Source organism: Microcaecilia unicolor, chromosome 7 (genome assembly GCF_901765095.1).
Source record: "Microcaecilia unicolor chromosome 7, aMicUni1.1, whole genome shotgun sequence".
Lineage (NCBI taxonomy): Eukaryota > Metazoa > Chordata > Amphibia > Gymnophiona > Siphonopidae > Microcaecilia > Microcaecilia unicolor.
This window is the reverse complement of record NC_044037.1, coordinates 286,696,517-286,714,716: the sequence shown is the minus strand read 5'-3', so window position 1 is coordinate 286,714,716 and position 18,200 is coordinate 286,696,517. Positions and strand designations below refer to the sequence as shown.

General features: G+C 44.0%; 1 protein-coding gene across 1 annotated transcript in view; it reads right to left on the bottom strand.

Moving 5' to 3' along the window:
* The window catches only part of TFCP2L1 (transcription factor CP2 like 1), a 153,548-nt gene that overhangs the window by 43,604 nt on the left and 91,744 nt on the right, over positions 1 to 18,200 (bottom strand). Inside the window, exon 8 of the mRNA XM_030209603.1 lies at positions 596 to 687. Coding sequence (XP_030065463.1) covers positions 596 to 687 — 92 coding nt within the window. The remainder of the gene's footprint in view (positions 1 to 595; positions 688 to 18,200) is intronic.

Below are 18,200 nucleotides of genomic sequence, written 5' to 3'. Positions count from 1 at the left end.
TTTCTTTTAATTTTGTGCCTACCAGAAAATAAATCTTCATGATTTAAAGATGAAATTGCTTGTCTAGCAATTAAGACAGAACAGGCGTACACTGTGAAACTACACACCCAGTAAGTGAACACACGAGGCACAGCCAAGTGCTGGGATCTCCTGGGTGGATATGACAGTTCTGAATGCCCAGGATACATGCCGGGAAATCACAGTGCCCATACAGCACAACAAGGAGGAGCTAATCACGTCCTGCAAGAATTCCAAAATGCATTTTTGTTCAACTTTATTTAAAAGTTTCTTCAAATAGTTCTGGAAATGTGTGCAGATGGCGCTAGTGACATTTTATGCGATAGATCAGAATTTCCCAAATGTCTCTTGATACAGGTTGTCTGCTATCAATCCATAGCCCACCACTGCAGAACTTCCCACGGATAGTAAGCTACAAAAAAGATCAAGACCCCCACCACCACTCCGAACTCAAATACACATATAATACAATTCATCACTTTTGTAAAGACGAAAACGCATACAAAACTTCCATTTGTCAAGAAAAGAATTAGAACTAATCACAACCATTCCAAAAATTTCAATAAAAATTACCTACCCCTCTCCAATGCTGAAACTGTTTGGTGAGCTATTGTAGCCCGGAGATGGGGAGTTGTTCACCTGATAAGGTACTTCTGGCCACGGGGAGCACTGAATAAACAGAAGAACACAGAATGGGATATTATGGGCAATAAACAGACAAAGAAACCTAGTAAGTATACAAGTCAAGACTTCTATAGACTAATGAATCTAGAGATTGTTTCTATGCTAGTTGTAAGGGCTAAGGTGATAATTCTATAGGGTCACCTAAATGTATCATAAACCTAACACTGGTATACCTAAATATAGGGGAGTAGTGAGGACAAGACACTTCCAAAAACACAAGGAGTTGGAGGCTGACATACACAAGATTTACCATCAAATAGGCAGTGGGAAATGGACCAATGACTCCAGGAAGATGGGACTATGGTGATGAAGCAAACAACTTTATTCACAGACTCGACAGTACTGTGTTTTGGCCACAGGCCTGCCTCAGGAGTCTTGAATGATCCACATGGGTTGAAAAAAGGATTTATTATCCAATTATCTTGAAAGATCCTCATGGCTTGGAGAATGGATATGCTGATAAGTAGTCTGGAAAACGAATATACTGGTGGATAGTCTTGAAAAAGACTGACAGATTAATATCAAGCGTGTAGCATCTCTTTGTAGTCTATAGAAGACAAACAGTTTGTGTTCATTCACTTCGGTGGATTACCTTCCTCTCTATACACAAGATTTATTCATGGAAAGCCACTAAATGACTTGACACAGCACTGCGTTTTGGCAAAACTGCCTACCTCAGGATTCTTATTGTAAATATGAAACACAAATTTATCAAATAGCTCGTCAATACATGCCGAGATGGAAAAGTCTTGAAAAAGACTTGGGACACACCTCAGAGAGAGTATAGAGTCAGCCGATGACTAGCGCTACTGGTAGCAATTACTGCAGCTTTCGGTAGTGCTAGTCATCGGCTGTCTATACTCTCTCTGAGGTGTGTCCCAAGTCTTTCAAGACTGCCCCGTCTCAGCGTCATTATGATGTGTTGACGCACTATTGATGAATTCGCGTTTCATATTTACAATAAGACTCCTGAGGAAGGCAATTTTGCCAAAACACGGTGCCGTGTATAGTAGTTTAGTGGCTTTCCATGAATAAATCTCATGTATGACAACCTCCAACTCTCTTGTGTTTTTGGAAGCGTCTTCTTGTCCACACTACTCCCCTGTTTACCTTTCTACGCTCATAGTGTTCCTCGTTCCTCCACTTGAGTGGCTGACTTCACACCCAAATATAAGCTCGCCCGTTTATGCCAGTGTAAATGGGATGCCTAAGAGCAGCAAACAAAGCATGCAACATACAGTATTCTACAAGTTGCACGCATTTTTGGACACAACCATGTCTTGCCCATGCTCCCCCACCCCCTGCCCTCCCACATGTAAACTTCCCTTGCAGTTGGTTGCTATAGCACTTACACGAGGCCATATAAAATACTACTTAGGGCGTTTATGCACACGTGCTGATATTCTCTGCTCTTATACATCCTGGGCATACAGATGCGCACTTCTCTGCCAAAATACAGGTCTTGGCTCTAGATAAGTTACAGTGTTTAATAGAAGAATGAGCTGCTCCCACCCATCCCCCCTCCCAAAACACACACTTCTAATCCAGATCTGGAGGAAGTTTGCTAAATTCTGTGGTGGGATTGAAGTCTCATTCAAAACATATCACATCCTATCTGCAGCGATACATGAAGGAGGTAAATTCACAAAAGCATCTTCAGTGTGTAAAGCATAAGGTTGATATTCAGTGCGAGTTAACCAGGAAGTAGCTGATACCCAGTTAACTCACGTTGACCAGATAATGCCCAGATAATCAGCGACACTTAACCTGCTAGTGCCACTGCAGCACTATCCCACTTACAGCTAGATTCTATATATAGCGCCTGAAAAATCTGCGCAGTTAAAAGAAAAAAAAAAACCACGCCTAGGCGTATTCTCTAAAATATGCCTATATCGTATAGAATCGGCTTAAATTTCCACGCGATATATAGAATATGCCGAGCGCCTCTCCACGTGACCAAATTGGGTCACATCCATTTACGCCACGTTTTACTTGGCGTAAATCCCGATGCTTAAATTAGGTGCAGAGCGGGTGTATTCAATAATAATGCACATAGATTTTCGAAATGCCCATGACCCGCCCATGCCCCTTTTTCAACTACGCAACTTGGAATTTACACACGTTAACAGAATACACTTAGCGAGTTGTGCGTGTAAATCGTAATTAATGCCATTTAGTGCTAATTGCTTGTTAACATCCAATTAACAGTGCTGATTAGCTAGTTAACCAATTAAGTTATGCGCATTGTTATGGAATACGCTTCGATTTCCATACGGAAATTAAGGCGCCATATATAGAATCCAGAGGTTAATGTCGGTGCAATCCAGGGGCACAGTCTGGGCAAAACCTGGATTTACTTGTTAGCAATGATTCCCAGTCCACTAACCATATAACTACCTCGATAAAGTTAACACAGCAAAAAAGTTATCCTAACTTTCTCCAGGCAGTTATATTTATTAAACTTGCTACACCGCCTGTAAATGGCAATGCATATCTAAGCATTGTACAATGTAAAAGCACAGGCAACAGAACGGAGTGGGCCACCGAGGCCATGGCTTCACCAATATTTTGCCCAAAACTACTTCAGCAACTACAGAACTCGGAGATGTGGCTGGAGATTGGTTCGTGTGGCCCTTCCAACCAAAAAGATATTCCCCTGCCCCAGAAAAGTATAAACAAACAGAAAGAGCTCCATCCAGTTAAAAAGGAAAGTTAACAACATTCATTCAAGAACACTCATCCAAGCAAATTCTACAATATAATCAGTGTATCCATCGATCCAGAAGGGCAAAAAAAAAAAAATGGTGTGTCTGAGCAGATTCAACTTGGGAAGTGATAGGCCAATGTATAATGAGTTTTTAGGAGATTCTTAAATCTATATAGGGACATTTCACTACAGATGTAAAGACAGAAACTATTTAGCATCAAGTCTATGTTAGTTGAATGATCCAATGCTGTTTATTAGGTATATCATTAGTATTAAGCTAACATTGTATTATATATCTCTGGTATTTGAATTTCACTGCTGTTAAATGTGTATATTTTTGATACTGTTTCATGGTAGTTCTATTATTAGGTTTCAATTTTACTGTTTTCAGGTTTACCTCTTTTATTGTAGGTATGTTTATTCTTGGTTATTTTACTATTGTTACACTGTTAACAAAATTGTAAGTTTTATGTTAAACTGTACCTGCTGTACACGGTCTTGTGTGAATCTCTTCATAAAGGTGGTTAATAAATCCCAATAAATAAATACAAATTCCACAATTTGAGGGAGGACGAAAGGCCGAATTTCTAGTAGATTCCCTTGGGACCTGGTACAACTAAACGATTAGCATCCAGAGAGCCTACGGAAGAGGTCGGTGTATAAGGGAACACCACAGAAGACAAGGATAGTGGTTCACCCAGATAATAGGGCTTTATGAGTCAACAGCAGGATTTTAAAGTGAACACAACAGTAAATCGGAAGCCAGTGGAGCTGCATAAGTAGTGGAGTAACATAATCCTGGTACTGATCTGAATATTGCTGGTAATGAAATAAATGCCGGCAACCGCCCAATCCCCAAACATTCAGGACTAGTACATCTTGGGACAGCCTGGCACTGAATAATTGGGTATTAAAAGCCCACAGTGAGCAGAGTTTAAAAAAAAATACAAACCAGCACAGGCTATCGCTCAGCTTGTTTTTCTACGTGGAAACTGGCACACGTAAACTGGTGGGGGTGTATAAACAAACAAATGCAGATGTAATCAGCAGCAGCACACATACTTTTGCATAATCTGTTCCTGGAGTCGATATAGCTTGGGCAGAGCATGGCTAGAGTTACAACTACGCACAAATCGGCAGAGCCTTTTGCAAAAATATTGGGGGAAATGTGAATGCCTGACCTGGGCATCCATTTCCCCACTTAGCCCCTATGTATAATTGGGGGGGGGAGGGGGGAATTCTCTATATATGGTGCCTAAAAGATCCGTGCGGAAAACATTTTAGCCTAAGTGTATTCTATAAGTGGTGCCTAGGTTCAGGCGCAGTATATAGGATACACTTAGTTGATTATCTCAGTGCCTAAAACTAATCGCATCCATTTACGCCAATGAAAAAATATGGCGTAAATCCAGACATGTAAATTTATGCACACTGGGCCATAATCTATAACTACATGCGTAAATGTTAGAATGCCCGCGAAACTCCCATTTCTCCATCTATAACCACGCCCCTTTTTGGCTGCGCGCGTTAGAAATTAGGCACAGCGCATTACAGAACACACTTAGTGAGTTGTGTGCATAAATTCTAATTATTGCCATTTAGTGCTCATTATTGCTTGCTAAGTGCTGTTAACACTGATTGGCTTGTTAAGCTAATTAAGTTGCACGCGTCATTACAGAATACACGACTTTGGCACGGATCTATAGGCGCACTATGGCTTTATATATAACTATAAAAACTGTGAGTTATTATTAATAACCAAGAATAAACAAACAGTTATGTTATTTGCAATATTAACTTTGTGAAGGATTTCTTATTTTGTTAAACTTATTATTAAACTTGTTCATATTTGGAAAAGGGAAATACGAAAGCGCTAAGCCCCTAAGAGAAAAACTGCACTGGCTTCCACTGAAGGAATGAGCTGCGTTCAAAAATCTGTACCCTGGTTTATAAAATCATTCATGGTGAGGCCCCGATATATATGTCAGACCTCATAGATCTGCCAACCAGGAACACAAAAAAAAATCAACTCGCACATTCCTGAACCTCCAGTACCCCAGTTGCAAAGGAATTAAATACAAATCAATAAATGCAGGTAGCTTCTCCTACATCAGCACGCAACTGTGGAATATACTAGCAAAGGCCTTAAAAGCAATGCACGACTTAAAAGCATTCCGGAAGTTACTAAAGACCAACCTGTTTAAGACGACATACCATAATGACCCATCACCAATGACCTAACATCTAAACTCCATCAGAACCAGATGAAATTGTATTCCCTTCACCTGATTGTTTCAATTTGCCACCAATGAACATTAACGATTTAGCCCCTTATCTCTTATGCTGAAATGAACTGTTTATCTAATTTACTTTATATTGTACTTCAACATCTATGAACTTTATTGTAACACTACTCTGTATTTCTTATTCCATAAATGGCGATCGCCTTTACGGCATAATGTAAGCCACATTGAGCCTGCAAAAAGGTGGGAAAATGTGGGATACAAATGCAACAAATAAATAAATTATACCCTGTTATCCTATAGGAAAAGTATGCCGATGTTGGCCTGCACAGAATACCTTCAGATGTTTGCACTAAAGACTTCAAAGAGGTAACAAAACATTTGCACACAAGCACTACGTAATCTTAGCAAACACTTGAGGATTTGTATATTTCTTATGCAACCAACTCAAATACATCAATGAAAATAGCAAACATTCCCAGAGACGTCGAGTGCGGTTCCACAGACACGTGCGAACACTGAACAACATTTATGGACTATGAGAATCACCACTTCAGAGTATTAATGAAATAGCAGACAGCTAGAGTGCTAAATGTGTAACAGGGGCGTAGCCAGACACCCAATTTTGGGTGGACCTGGGCCCAAGATGGGTGGGCAGAAGAACCCCACCCCATCCCATAGGTAATTTGGTCTCTCCTCTTGCCTGCATGCCATATGGTCTCTCAAATATCCCTCCTCTCCTGCACACCTTTTAAATTTCAGATTCTCAGTGAGGAGCAACTAATACACACTGCTCTTGTAGGCCCCACATCCTTCCCACTGATGCAGCTTCCTGTTTCCGCATAGGCGGGAATACGTCAGTGGGAAGGCTGTGGGGCCGGTGTAAGCAGTATGTATCAGTCGCTGCTTCCTGCAGGCGATCTGCTATTTATAAGGTACACAGGAGGTACAGTTGGGAGTTTTCAGCTTGGGAATCTCTGTTGGCCACATCATAGGTGTGCTGCTACCGGTGGGCCTGAGCTCAAAGTTGGTGGGCCTGGGCCCACCCAAGCCCACCCTTGGCTACGCCACCGATGTGTAAGTTTTAATTTGTCTGAGCTTTTTTTTATGTGGTTGAATGAAAGGAAAATAAAATGATTGCGGGGATATATATGACATTAACTGATGTCGCATTCTGTTAGAAGCAAGCGACATCTCCAGGGACTTTATCCTGGTTCTCAAACACAGAGTAGAAATAGCACAGCATTTCTTCCAACACAGGCACCGCCACGCGGCTACATCTTCAATTTCACGGTCCCTCCCAATCAATTAACTTCCCCTTCCTTCTCCCCCATCAAAACCTTTCATTCTTACTACCAAACAATAGGCCATTTATGTTGCAAAGACAAGTCATTACTTTTTACTAAACAAAAACTACACTCCTCCCCAGTACAGGTGAAAGCTTGCCATTCATCCCTGCATTTTTAAATCTACCCTAAAGGTGATCTCTAAATTATCCTATCATTTACCACTTTCAAGCATCCCTGCTACAACGAAATGCATGGAGGCTGGCTCTTTCTTGAGTTCTACTCCCATTACTGCTCAAATGATCTAGGAGAACCAGTAAGGCCTCACTTAGTTTTTTTTTTTAAAGAAAAAAATGTACCACATAGGCTTCCTTCCACAATTGGGATCAGGGGTGGGGTGACTGGTTCTATTTTCTGTTCCTGACCATTGTTCAAATCCCTCCCAGCCCTTCCCTACTAGTCCTAATTGTCTGAACTTTTTGACAATCGCCCTTTATTACTCCTTCCTCCTTCCACACCTTCCCATGAACTCTCTCTCACAGAGACAAGGGGCAGCGGAAGGACAGTATTAAGCAGCCGCTTAAGGCTCTAAGCAAAACTTGGGCTCACGTTTAATAAGACCTAGTTTAATGGACCTTGGGACACAGAAGTAGCCTAAATATCATATCGTGAGATGATAACAAAATTCACAATCACGAAGAAAAAGATCTGGTCCATCAGCCATAAAACACAAAAGTGTCTCACTGCATGCAGTAAGCTGTTGGGATTATGAAATAAAATAAGAGGTCTCGTATTTTAAAAAAAAGAGTAGAAACACCGGCAAAGATGCTGGAAAAAGCCTCTCGATTTAAATCACAGACCTTTTCTCACAGAGCAGTTCCATCTTGTAAAAGATCACACTCATCTATCTGTAATATCTATCTGGAGTGGAGGAGTGGCCTAGTGGTTAGGGTGGTGGACTTTGGTCCTGAGGAACTGAGTTCGATTCCCACTTCAGGCACAGGCAGCTCCTTGTGACTCTGGGCAAGTCACTTAACCCTCCATTGCCCCATGTAAGCCGCATTGAGCCTGCCATGAGTGGGAAAGCGCAGGGTACAAATGTAACAAAAATAAAATAGATACTATTGGAGATTCTACATGGAATGTTGCTACTATTGGAGATTCTACGTACGTACGTGCAGGACGTCAGACTCACAGAAACAGAAGCCTGCACAGCCTTCTACATGGAATGTTGCTAGTGGAATAGCAACATTCCATGTAGAATCTCCAATAGTAGCAACATTCCATGGAGAATCTCCAATAGTATCTATTTTATTTTTGTTACATTTGTACCCCGCGCTTTCCCACTCATGGCAGGCTCAATGCGGCTTACATGGGGCAATGGAGGGTTAAGTGACTTGCCCAGAGTCACAAGGAGCTGCCTGTGCCTGAAGTGGGAATCGAACTCAGTTCCTCAGGACCAGAGTCCACCACCCTAACCACTAGGCCACTCCTCCACTGTTGCTACTATTTGAGATTCTACATGGAATGTTGCTATTCCACTAGCAACATTCCATGTAGAAGTCGGCCCTTGCAGATCACCAATGTGGCCGCACAGGCTTCTGCGCAGCCTTCTACATGGAATATTGCTAGTGGAATAGCAACATTCCATGTAGAATCTCAAATAGTAGCAACATTCCATGTAGAATCTCCAATAGTATCTATTTTATTTTTGTTACATTTGTACCCTGCGCTTTCCCACTCATGGCAGGTTCAATGCAGCTTACATATTGTATACAGGTACTTATTTGCATAGGAGCCAACTTTTCAGAATTATTGGGGGTGCCAAGCCCAATGGAAATAACCCCTCCTGGGATATATACAAGGAATTCTTTCAATATTGGGGGTGCTCAAGCACCCACAGAGTTGGCTCCTATGCTTATTTGTACCTGGGGCAATGGAGGGTTAAGTGACTTGCCCAGAGTCACAAGGAGCTGCCTGTGCCTGAAGTGGGAATTGAACTCAGTTCCCCACCCTAACCACTAGGCCACTCCTCCTCCACTGTTGCTACTATTTGAGATTCTACATGGAATGTTGCTATTCCACTAGCAACATTCCATGTAGAAGTCGGCCCTTGCAGATCACCAATGTGGCCGCGCAGGCTTCTGCTTCTGTGAGTCTGACGTCCTGCACGTACGTGCAGGACGTCAGACTCACAGAAACAGAAGCCTGCGCAGCCTTCTACATGGAATGTTGCTAGTGGAATAGCAACATTCCATGTAGAATCTCCAATAGTAGCAACATTCCATGTAGAATCTCCAATAGTATCTATTTTATTTTTGTTACATTTGTACCCTGCGCTTTCCTACTCATGGCAGGCTCAATGCGGCTTACATGGGGCAATGGAGGGTTAAGTGACTTGCCCAGAGTCACAAGGAGCTGCCTGTGCCTGAAGTGGGAATCGAACTCAGTTCCTCAGGACCAAAGTCCACCACCCTAACCACCAGGCCACTCCTCCACTAATTGATTCAGTCTTACTCATTTTGCATTACTAGTCCGGATGTTGGTGTTGTCCCACCTGGATTATTGCCATTCTCTTTACGAGGGATTGAGTGTTAAATTGTTGAATAAACTGCAATTAATACAAAATACAGCATTGCGATTGGTTTTTCCATTTGAAAAAAATACGAGAGTATTTCTCAGTATACGAGGCTCCGTTGGCTTCCTTTAAAAGCGTGTATTACTTTTAAAGTTGTCCGTGTGATTTTTCATGTTTTCTACGGTAGCACATCCGAATTGCTTATTCAATTCTTTTTGCGCTCCTTTTTTTTACTTCTTCCCGGGTAAGAGATCATTTTCTGTTGAAATTCCCTGCTTTTAATGGCATGCATCTGAACCGCCAATTTGATGCAATGTTTCCCATATGGACAGTTGCTATATGGAATGAATTTCTCCCGTACATCTGACTGGAAGTAAACTATATGCAACTTCATAAGAAGCTAAAACCTTTGTTTATTTTATTTATTTTTTGTTACATTTGTACCCTGCGCTTTCCCACTCATGGTAGGCTCAATGCGGCTTACATGGGGCAATGGAAGGTTAAGTGACTTGCCCAGAGTCACAAGGAGCTGCCTGTGCCTCAGTTCCCCAGGACCAAAGTCCACCACCCTAACCACTAGGCCACTCCTCCACTAAATTTTACTGATTTTTATTTATGTTTGTGCAAGTCCTTACTTTTGCATGAGTTTTTTTATGATGTAAATTGTGCAAGTCCTTACTTTTGCATGAGTTTTTTTATGATGTAAACTGCCTTGAACCTCAAACTGAAACACAGTCGTGCTAGGATTTATTAACAGTACCTCACAGTAAATTGAACGCCAGTCACTGCATCAGAAGAATTTTAAGAATTTGGGGCTTTGCCCAGAAATTAGAACCACTCCACGAGAAGAGATCAGTGATTGAAATGGAGTGAGACAACCCCGGAATCTCTTCTTTTAAAACCGCAGTGACCTAATGCATGCAAGGAGGTGAATTTTTTTCTGATATCCACCAAAGAAGATTTTTTTCCCCCCATTTATGAAAGTTTGTTCTTGATCTGCTGACTGATTTTTTTTATTCCCTCTTGTCTCTGAAAGTGCAAGATCACAGGAAATAGGATTAGGCTTTAAATACCAACATTGCTACAGAGGATTTTATAATCAAAGAAGTAATGTTTCTCAGAAACAAGCACTTGTTAAGCTCGTCATGTGGAGTAGCAACAGTGCAGGGGAGTCAGTAACCAGAAGGTAATCATTTCACAAATGATAGCAATTTTGTTTTTTTTAAACAAAAAGATGGATATCTCCAACTCAAGTATCTACAATGGGAACAAATCCATCCCACAGGCATGTGTAAGGCTTTACTGAGTCTCATTCAAAGACTGCATTAGCTATGTAAAGAACTGCTTTATGAGAAAGCATATTCACTAAATCGCTGCCGTATGTGTGTGTGTGTGTGTGGGAGGGGGGGAGGGTTAGCTATTGTAAGCCTGCTGCTAAACATATAGTACTGGAGAAAATTCACATCTAGGTGATACTGTAATTACCAAAAACTCCTAAACAATCTGCTGCTATTCATTTCTTGGTATTTCAGTGGTAGCTCAAGATGAGTTACATTCAGGTGCAGTAGATACTTCTCTATCCCCAGAGGGTTTATAATCTAAGTTTGTACCTAGGGCAATGGACAGGTAAGTGACTTGTCCAAGGTTGCAAGGGGTACTAGTGGTCTCTCTATTTCACAGCCTGCTGCTCTAACCACTAGGCCAGTCCTTCACGTCTGGATAGTGCTAGACTGACAACTATAGGTATAGTGGTACAGCCATTATTTGTAACATTTAAGCAGTTTAAATTTAGGCCTGACAAAAAGCTGTTCTGAATTAAACTGGTTGGCTACAGCTGTGCAGGACGAATATCATTGTTACATGTATAGCTACTGATTGTGAGCACCACTGACTATCTGGATAGTGACACTGGATATAGGTGGGGGTGGGGGTTTAACATCACAGCTAGTATTATAAAAAGGAAAAAAAAAAGGCTTGCTGATTACTGCATATTTATTTATTTACTAGTAAAAAAGGCCCGTTTTTGACAAATGAAACGGGCGCTAGCAAGGTGTTCCTCAGAGTGTATGTTTGAGAGAGAGTGTGTGTGAGAGACAGAGAGTGTGTCAGACAGAGAGTGTGTCAGAGAGTGTTAGTGATAGAGAGTGAGTGTGAGTGTGTGTGCGCCCCCTCCCCCTCCCTTTATGGACTGAGGCCCCCCTTCCACCCCTACCTTTCTGGTCTTAGGACCCCCCTCACCCCCTCCCTCCAGCCATCCCTGTCCAGCGGCCCTCCTGTCCCCCTGCAGCCACCCATGTCCACTGACCCTCCTCTCCCCCTGCCCCCCCGCAGCCACCCATGTCCACCGACCCTCCTCTCCCCTGCCCCCCTGCAGCCACCCATGTCCACCGACCCTGCTCTCCCCCTGCCCCCCTCCAGCCACCCATGTCCAGTGACCCTGCTCTCTCACCTGCCCCTCCTTCATCCACCCAGGTTGTGTAATGAAATCTTCGGGGCAGGCAGGAAAGATCCACATTACTGCCTGCCCGCTGCTGGCGCTCCCCCGCTGCCGGATCGCTGTTTAAAATGGCCGCTGAGACTTCCAATGGCAGTCTCACAAGACTTCTGCTGAAGCCTAGGAGGCCGCCCTTGTAAGTATCGGCAACCATTTTGAACAGCGATCCGGCAGTGGGGGAGTGTCAGCGCCAGCAGCGGGCAGACAGGACCGAAGATCTTTCCTGCCTGCCCGGAAGAATTCGTTACACAACATGGGTGGACGAAGGAGGGGCAAGTGAGAGATCAGGGTCACTGGACATGGGTGGCTGGAGGGGGGGGGGGGGAGGGTCGTTGTTTGATGCTCTGCTCCCTGCCACTTGGAATCAGCTGTTAGTGACGTCAGCCTGGCTACAGAGCCTACCTCAAGAAGGAGGCACGGACACAGGCAGTTCCCGATTAGAACGATGGTGGTGAGAATTATTATATAGGATTTATATACTGCCTTTCAGAAAGATTCAGCAAGAATAAGTTGAATGTAGGCAACAGACAATTACAGCAGTAAAAATATTCAAACAACAGTACATGCATGACATAGCATGCTACTTAAATTGTCAACACAATATGCAATAAAACACTTGAATATACATCATAAGATGGAAGCAAAGGTGGAATACAGAGACAAATAAGACAGAGTAATAAGCATTAGAAAGTAAGAGGACTAATTTAAAGGACGTTTCATGTGAAGTCAGAAAGGGGCATGAATATAATCTCAGCATATGGGACCCACATGGTTCTTTTTAAAGAGGTCTTTTAAATTAAATAAATCACAAAAGTACAACAACTGACAATAAAAACCATAACTGTCACAGATGCCACATAAAGAACAACCCAAAACAACCAGCAAATGGTAACCCTGCTGCCTTTCAGTATAACCTCTATTTTCATTTCAAAGTTTTCAATTTATCCCAGAATAAAAAGAAAAACCAGAAATGGGCCAATTCTAAACTCAACAAAACAGGGCAAAACAAATCAGTTAAGAAGGGAACATTGGGGTCTCTGTCATGAAACACTTAGCCACCTGCCTGGGGTTACCCCGCAGCCACTTAGAGGGTCTATCCCCAGCACAGCTCAGGTCTGCCTGCACCTGCCGCTCAAGCTCTACACTAGCACCCTCCTTCCACCGACTGGGTCGCAACCGCCTCTGAGCAAGTCTCCCGCTCTGAAATTATCCCCAATGATTTCTAGGTTACTAGAGACACACTCCCAGTGGTCCCACAGTTCCCAGAAAGCACTCACAGACCCAACACACAAACCACCAGGATTCTTTATCAGTCCAGACAGGAAGAACAAACAAATGTGTTTATTCTCAGAACTGGGAACAGTGGAGAAAAAATATATATGCAAATAGCAAACAGTAACAAGTAACTGAAAAATGAATCAATTAGAAAACTAAACATCTGTATACTGTCTAAACAATACCTGGGAAGATCTGGAAATACATTTGCTCACAGAGCCTAAGCAAAGAGATCTCTCTCTCTCTTCTTCCAGGCTAAGACTGAAGCAACAGCCAGCAACAACTGCTGGGTAATTTCAAACTCCAGCCCAATCAGAGTCCAGTCAACAAGTTTTAAAATAAAAACTAGTTACATCACTACAGGTACTTCCTATTATCTGTGTGCAAACTAAAAAAAAAAAAAAAAAGTCAGTCCTCTGTAACAGCTTTAAGCATAAACATGCACTATCTGCTGATAAACAGGAGAAATACGCTTCAGACATAATTAAAACACGAAAATATCCAATATGTTTTACAGGCTTAAAACACACTGTTTTTTCACACCCCCATTGCCTAATCAAATTAGTCCCTAAAAAGTAAAGTAATCCAGGACTAGATTGTCCTAGAAAAGGGGTTGTGAGGCATCTGAAAAATAAAACTATGGATCAAATATAGGAAACCAGCAATGGGACCCCACAGTTTTTGTTATTTACAAAGGGACTTATTGCATTCTGTATCTTAAACATACCGCAATCTAGAAAACTAAACCTGAAGTGGGGGAGGTTCTTTTCTTCCAAAATTGCACCAGAATCATGGTAGCAATCAAGTACTATTGGAGACAAATATTTAGCACCATGGTCAGTTCCAGGCCAGGCCTTTGAGTAAGATACAAGGATTCCTGGGGACTGCAAGCCTGTGAATTTTATATTGGATTGACATCTGATAAGCTCGGGTTTTTGAACAGAGCCTTCAAAACATGCCCCACACTTTCCCTCCCTGTCCCCGGCAATACCGTTGGAAAACAACTGACCGTGCAGGAGTAACGTATCAACCATACATAAATTTTAATGTCATTTTCTTTGATTTTTTTTTTTCCCAATCTGGTCCTGGAGGCATCCCAGCCAGTCAGGTTTTCAGGATACCCACAATGAATATCCATGAGAGAGATCTGCATGCAGTGGAGGCAGTGCCTGCAAATCTCACATTAATATTCACTGTGCGTATTCTGAAAATCTGACTGGCTGGGACGCCTCCAGGACCAGGTTTGGGAACCACTGTGCTAAGGCAATTTCCATCTTTACCCAGTCTCTCTCCTCATAGTTCCTCTATCTGCTTAGCCAGTGGTGGGTTATCACAGGTTATTGTGCTTCAGCTCTAAAAAGCAACATGTGAAGTTCCTTGAGGTGTTTATAGAAAACAGAGCCAGAGCCTTTATACTCAAACTAGTAAGTCAGGCCTGTTTCTGACATAAATGAAACGGGCGCTATCAAGGTTTCTGTCGGAGTGTGTATGTTTGAGAGAGTGTGTGTCAGAGAGAGAGTGAGACAGCTGGGTGCGAGCGTGTCTACTCTGTCCCCTGTCCACCCCCCTCCAGCCACCCAGCGATTCTCCTCTCTCCCCTGCTCCCCCTCCAGTCACCCAGCGATTATCCTTTTTCCTTGCCCCCCCCCCGTATCCACCCAGTGATGCTCTTCTCTCCCTTGCCCCCCAGCGATTCTCCTCTCTCTCCTGCTCCCCCCTCCAGTCACCCAGCGATTATCCTTTTTCCTTGCCCCCCCCCCCGTATCCACCCAGTGATGCTCTTCTCTCCTTTGCCCCCCAGCGAGTCTCCTCTGTCCCCTGCTCCCCCTCCAGCCACCCAGCGGTTCTCCATTTTCCCTTGACCCCCTTCCAGCCACCCACCGATGCTCCTCTCTCCCCTACCCCCCCTTCCAGCCACCCAGCTAATCTCTTGTCTCCCCTGCCCCCCCCCTTCCAGCCACCCAGTGATTCTCTTCTCTGCTCTGCCCCCCCTCTAGCCACCCAGCGATTCTCCTCTCTCCCCTGCTCCCCCTCCAGTCACCCAGCGATTATCCTTTTTCCTTGCCCCCCCCCCCCGTATCCACCCAGGGATGCTCTTCTCTCCCCTGCCCCCCTCCCGCCACCCAGCGAGTCTCCTCTGTCCCCTGCTCCCCTCCAGCCACCCAGCGCCTCCAACCACCTAGCGGTTCTCCATTTTCCCTTGACCCCCTTCCAGCCACCCACTGATGCTCCTCTCTCCCCTGCCCCCCCCCCTTCCAGCCACCCAGTGATTCTTCTCTCTGCTCTGCCCCCCCTCTAGCCACCCAGCGATTCTCCTTTCTCCCCTGCCCCTAACGATACTGGCCAAATCTCTGGCCCTCCACCAACCAGCCAACCTGCACTACCATGCACAGCTCAGCATGCCGGCCCACTGAACGATCAATCCATGCACCGCTGTGCGCCCACCCTCCCACCTCTGGTTGGTCAGCATTTGCGCCCGCCCTCCCACCTCTGGTTGGTCAGGTTTTGCGTGTGACGTACCCGGAAGTACGTGACGTCAATTCATGAGATGGATGCATCCTTTCTGAGAGCACGAATGCTTCAGGCTTTACTGCCACGGAGTCAGCTTCAGAACATTAGAGGTGTGTTTTATTATATAAGATAGTCCTTGCAGAGATGCTTCAGAAAAGTCCCTCCCTCACTGCACTCCCTTTGATATGCTTGGAGCTCAGAACACAAACTAATTGAGGGCCCCTTTTACCAAGCTGCAGCAAAAAAAGGGGCTTGCGCTGGCGTCGGCACAAGGCCCCCCCCTTTTACCGCAGCGGGTAAAACGTAGGTCTTTCTTTTTTTGAGAAAATGGCCAGCCACGGACATTTTGGGGAGGAGCCCTTACTGCCACCCACTGAGGTGGCGGTAAGGGCTCCCACTCTAACTACTACTTAGCATTTCTATAGCGCTGCCAGGGTTACGCAGCGCTGTACAAGTTTAAACATGGGGCAGGACAGTCCCTGCTCAAGAGAGCTTACAATCTAAAGGTAACAAACTATGTAGTCAGTGTAGGTATCATGAATGGGGAAGGTGGTTAGGCGCCAAAAGCAAGGGAGAAGAGATGGGCTTTGAGTAAGGACTTGAAAATGGGCAGGGAGGGCGCATGGCGTATGGGCTCGGGAAGTCTGCTCCAGGCATAAGGTGATGCGAGGCAGAAGGGGCGGAGTCTGGAGTTAGCGGTGGTGGAGAAGGGTACAGATAGGAGTGATTTGTCCTGAGAGCAGAGGTTACGGGTGGGAACATAGGGGGAGAGGAGGGTAGAGAGGTAATGGGGGCCTGCAGATTGAGTGCACTTGAAGGTCAATAGGAGAAGCTTGAACTGTATGCTAACTCAGTGGGAACTGGGTAGCGAGTGGCCAGGTGCACACTGGATATGACAGCGCACTGGGGGTGGGAACTACTGCCAGGCTGCTGTAGCCCGGCGGTACTTCCTTTTTAAACAAGCGGTAAGCCCACGTTGGGCTCACTGCCACTCTTGTAAAAGGGGCCCTGAATACAGGCATAAAAATGGTGCTGAAGTAGAGGATATGTGTATGCCAGGATCTCAAAATCCATACAGAAAAAAAGTGGAAGGGGAAAACAAGTACAAGTGGTAATGAACATGAATGCGATAAAATAAATATTCTTACAAAAACATACTAAAGAACAAAGAGGCATCAGATAAGTATAAGTGGAGGAGTGGTCTAGTGGTTAGAGCACCGGTCTTGCAATCCAGAGGTGGCAGGTTCAAATCCCGCTGCTGCTCCTTGTGATCTTGGGCAAGTCACTTAACCCTCCATTGCCTCAGGTACAAACTTAGATTGTGAGCCCTCCTGGGACCAAGAAGTATCCAGAGTACCTGAATGTTAACTCACCTTGAACTACTACTGAAAAAAGTGTGAGCAAAATCTAAATAAATAAATATTTGAGATTCCACATGGAATGTTGCTACTATGTGGGATTCTACATGGAATGCAGGATGTCAGACTCACAGAAACAGAAGCCTGCATGGCCGCATTGCTGATCTGCAAGGGCAGGCTTCTAAATGGAATGTTGCTAGTGGAGGAGTGGCCTAGTGGTTAGAGCACTGGTCTTGCAATCCAGAGGTGGCCGGTTCAAATCCCACTGCTGCTCCTTGTGATCTTGGCCAAGTCACTTAACCCTCCATTGCCTCAGGTACAAACTTAGATTGTGAGCCCTCCTGGGACCAAGAAGTATCCAGTGTACCTGAATGTAACTAATCTATTTAGATTTTGCTCACACCTTTTTCAGTAGTAGCTCAATTAACGGGCTATTGGATCTCTTATATAGTCCCAGCTATTTGAGATCCTAGCTCCTCTTTTCATACAGCGATCACTTGCCTCAAAGTTCCTCGGCATCTATTTTCAATATCACGTTCATTGCCACATGTACTTGTTTTTCCCTTCCCCTTTTTTCCTGTATAGATCTATTTGGAAGTGGGTGGGGGGGGTTTCCCCCCCCCCCCCCTTTTTTGTGTTTTCATAGGATCTCAAAATCCAATAGCCAATTCCAGAGATTCCCATATGTGTTAAAGGACACTTTCCACATGGAAAGAAGGTTAGCAAAAATTGGGGGACTCCCATGATTTAACATTTTATTTTGTATTTTGTGTGTGTGCGCTTTAGCACTTTTCAGCAATTGAAAAGCCAATTCATGGGTCAGCTCAATGCTTCCCTGATCTTGTGGTTTGCAAGCTTTTTGGGTTTTCGTATTATGTTTATACAGTGGGGGAAATAAGTATTTGATCCCTTGCTGATTTTGTAAGTTTGCCCACTGACAAAGACATGAGCAGCCCATAATTGAAGGGTAGGTTATTGGTAACAGTGAGAGATAGCACATCACAAATTAAATCCGGAAAATCAGATTGTGGAAAGTATATGAATTT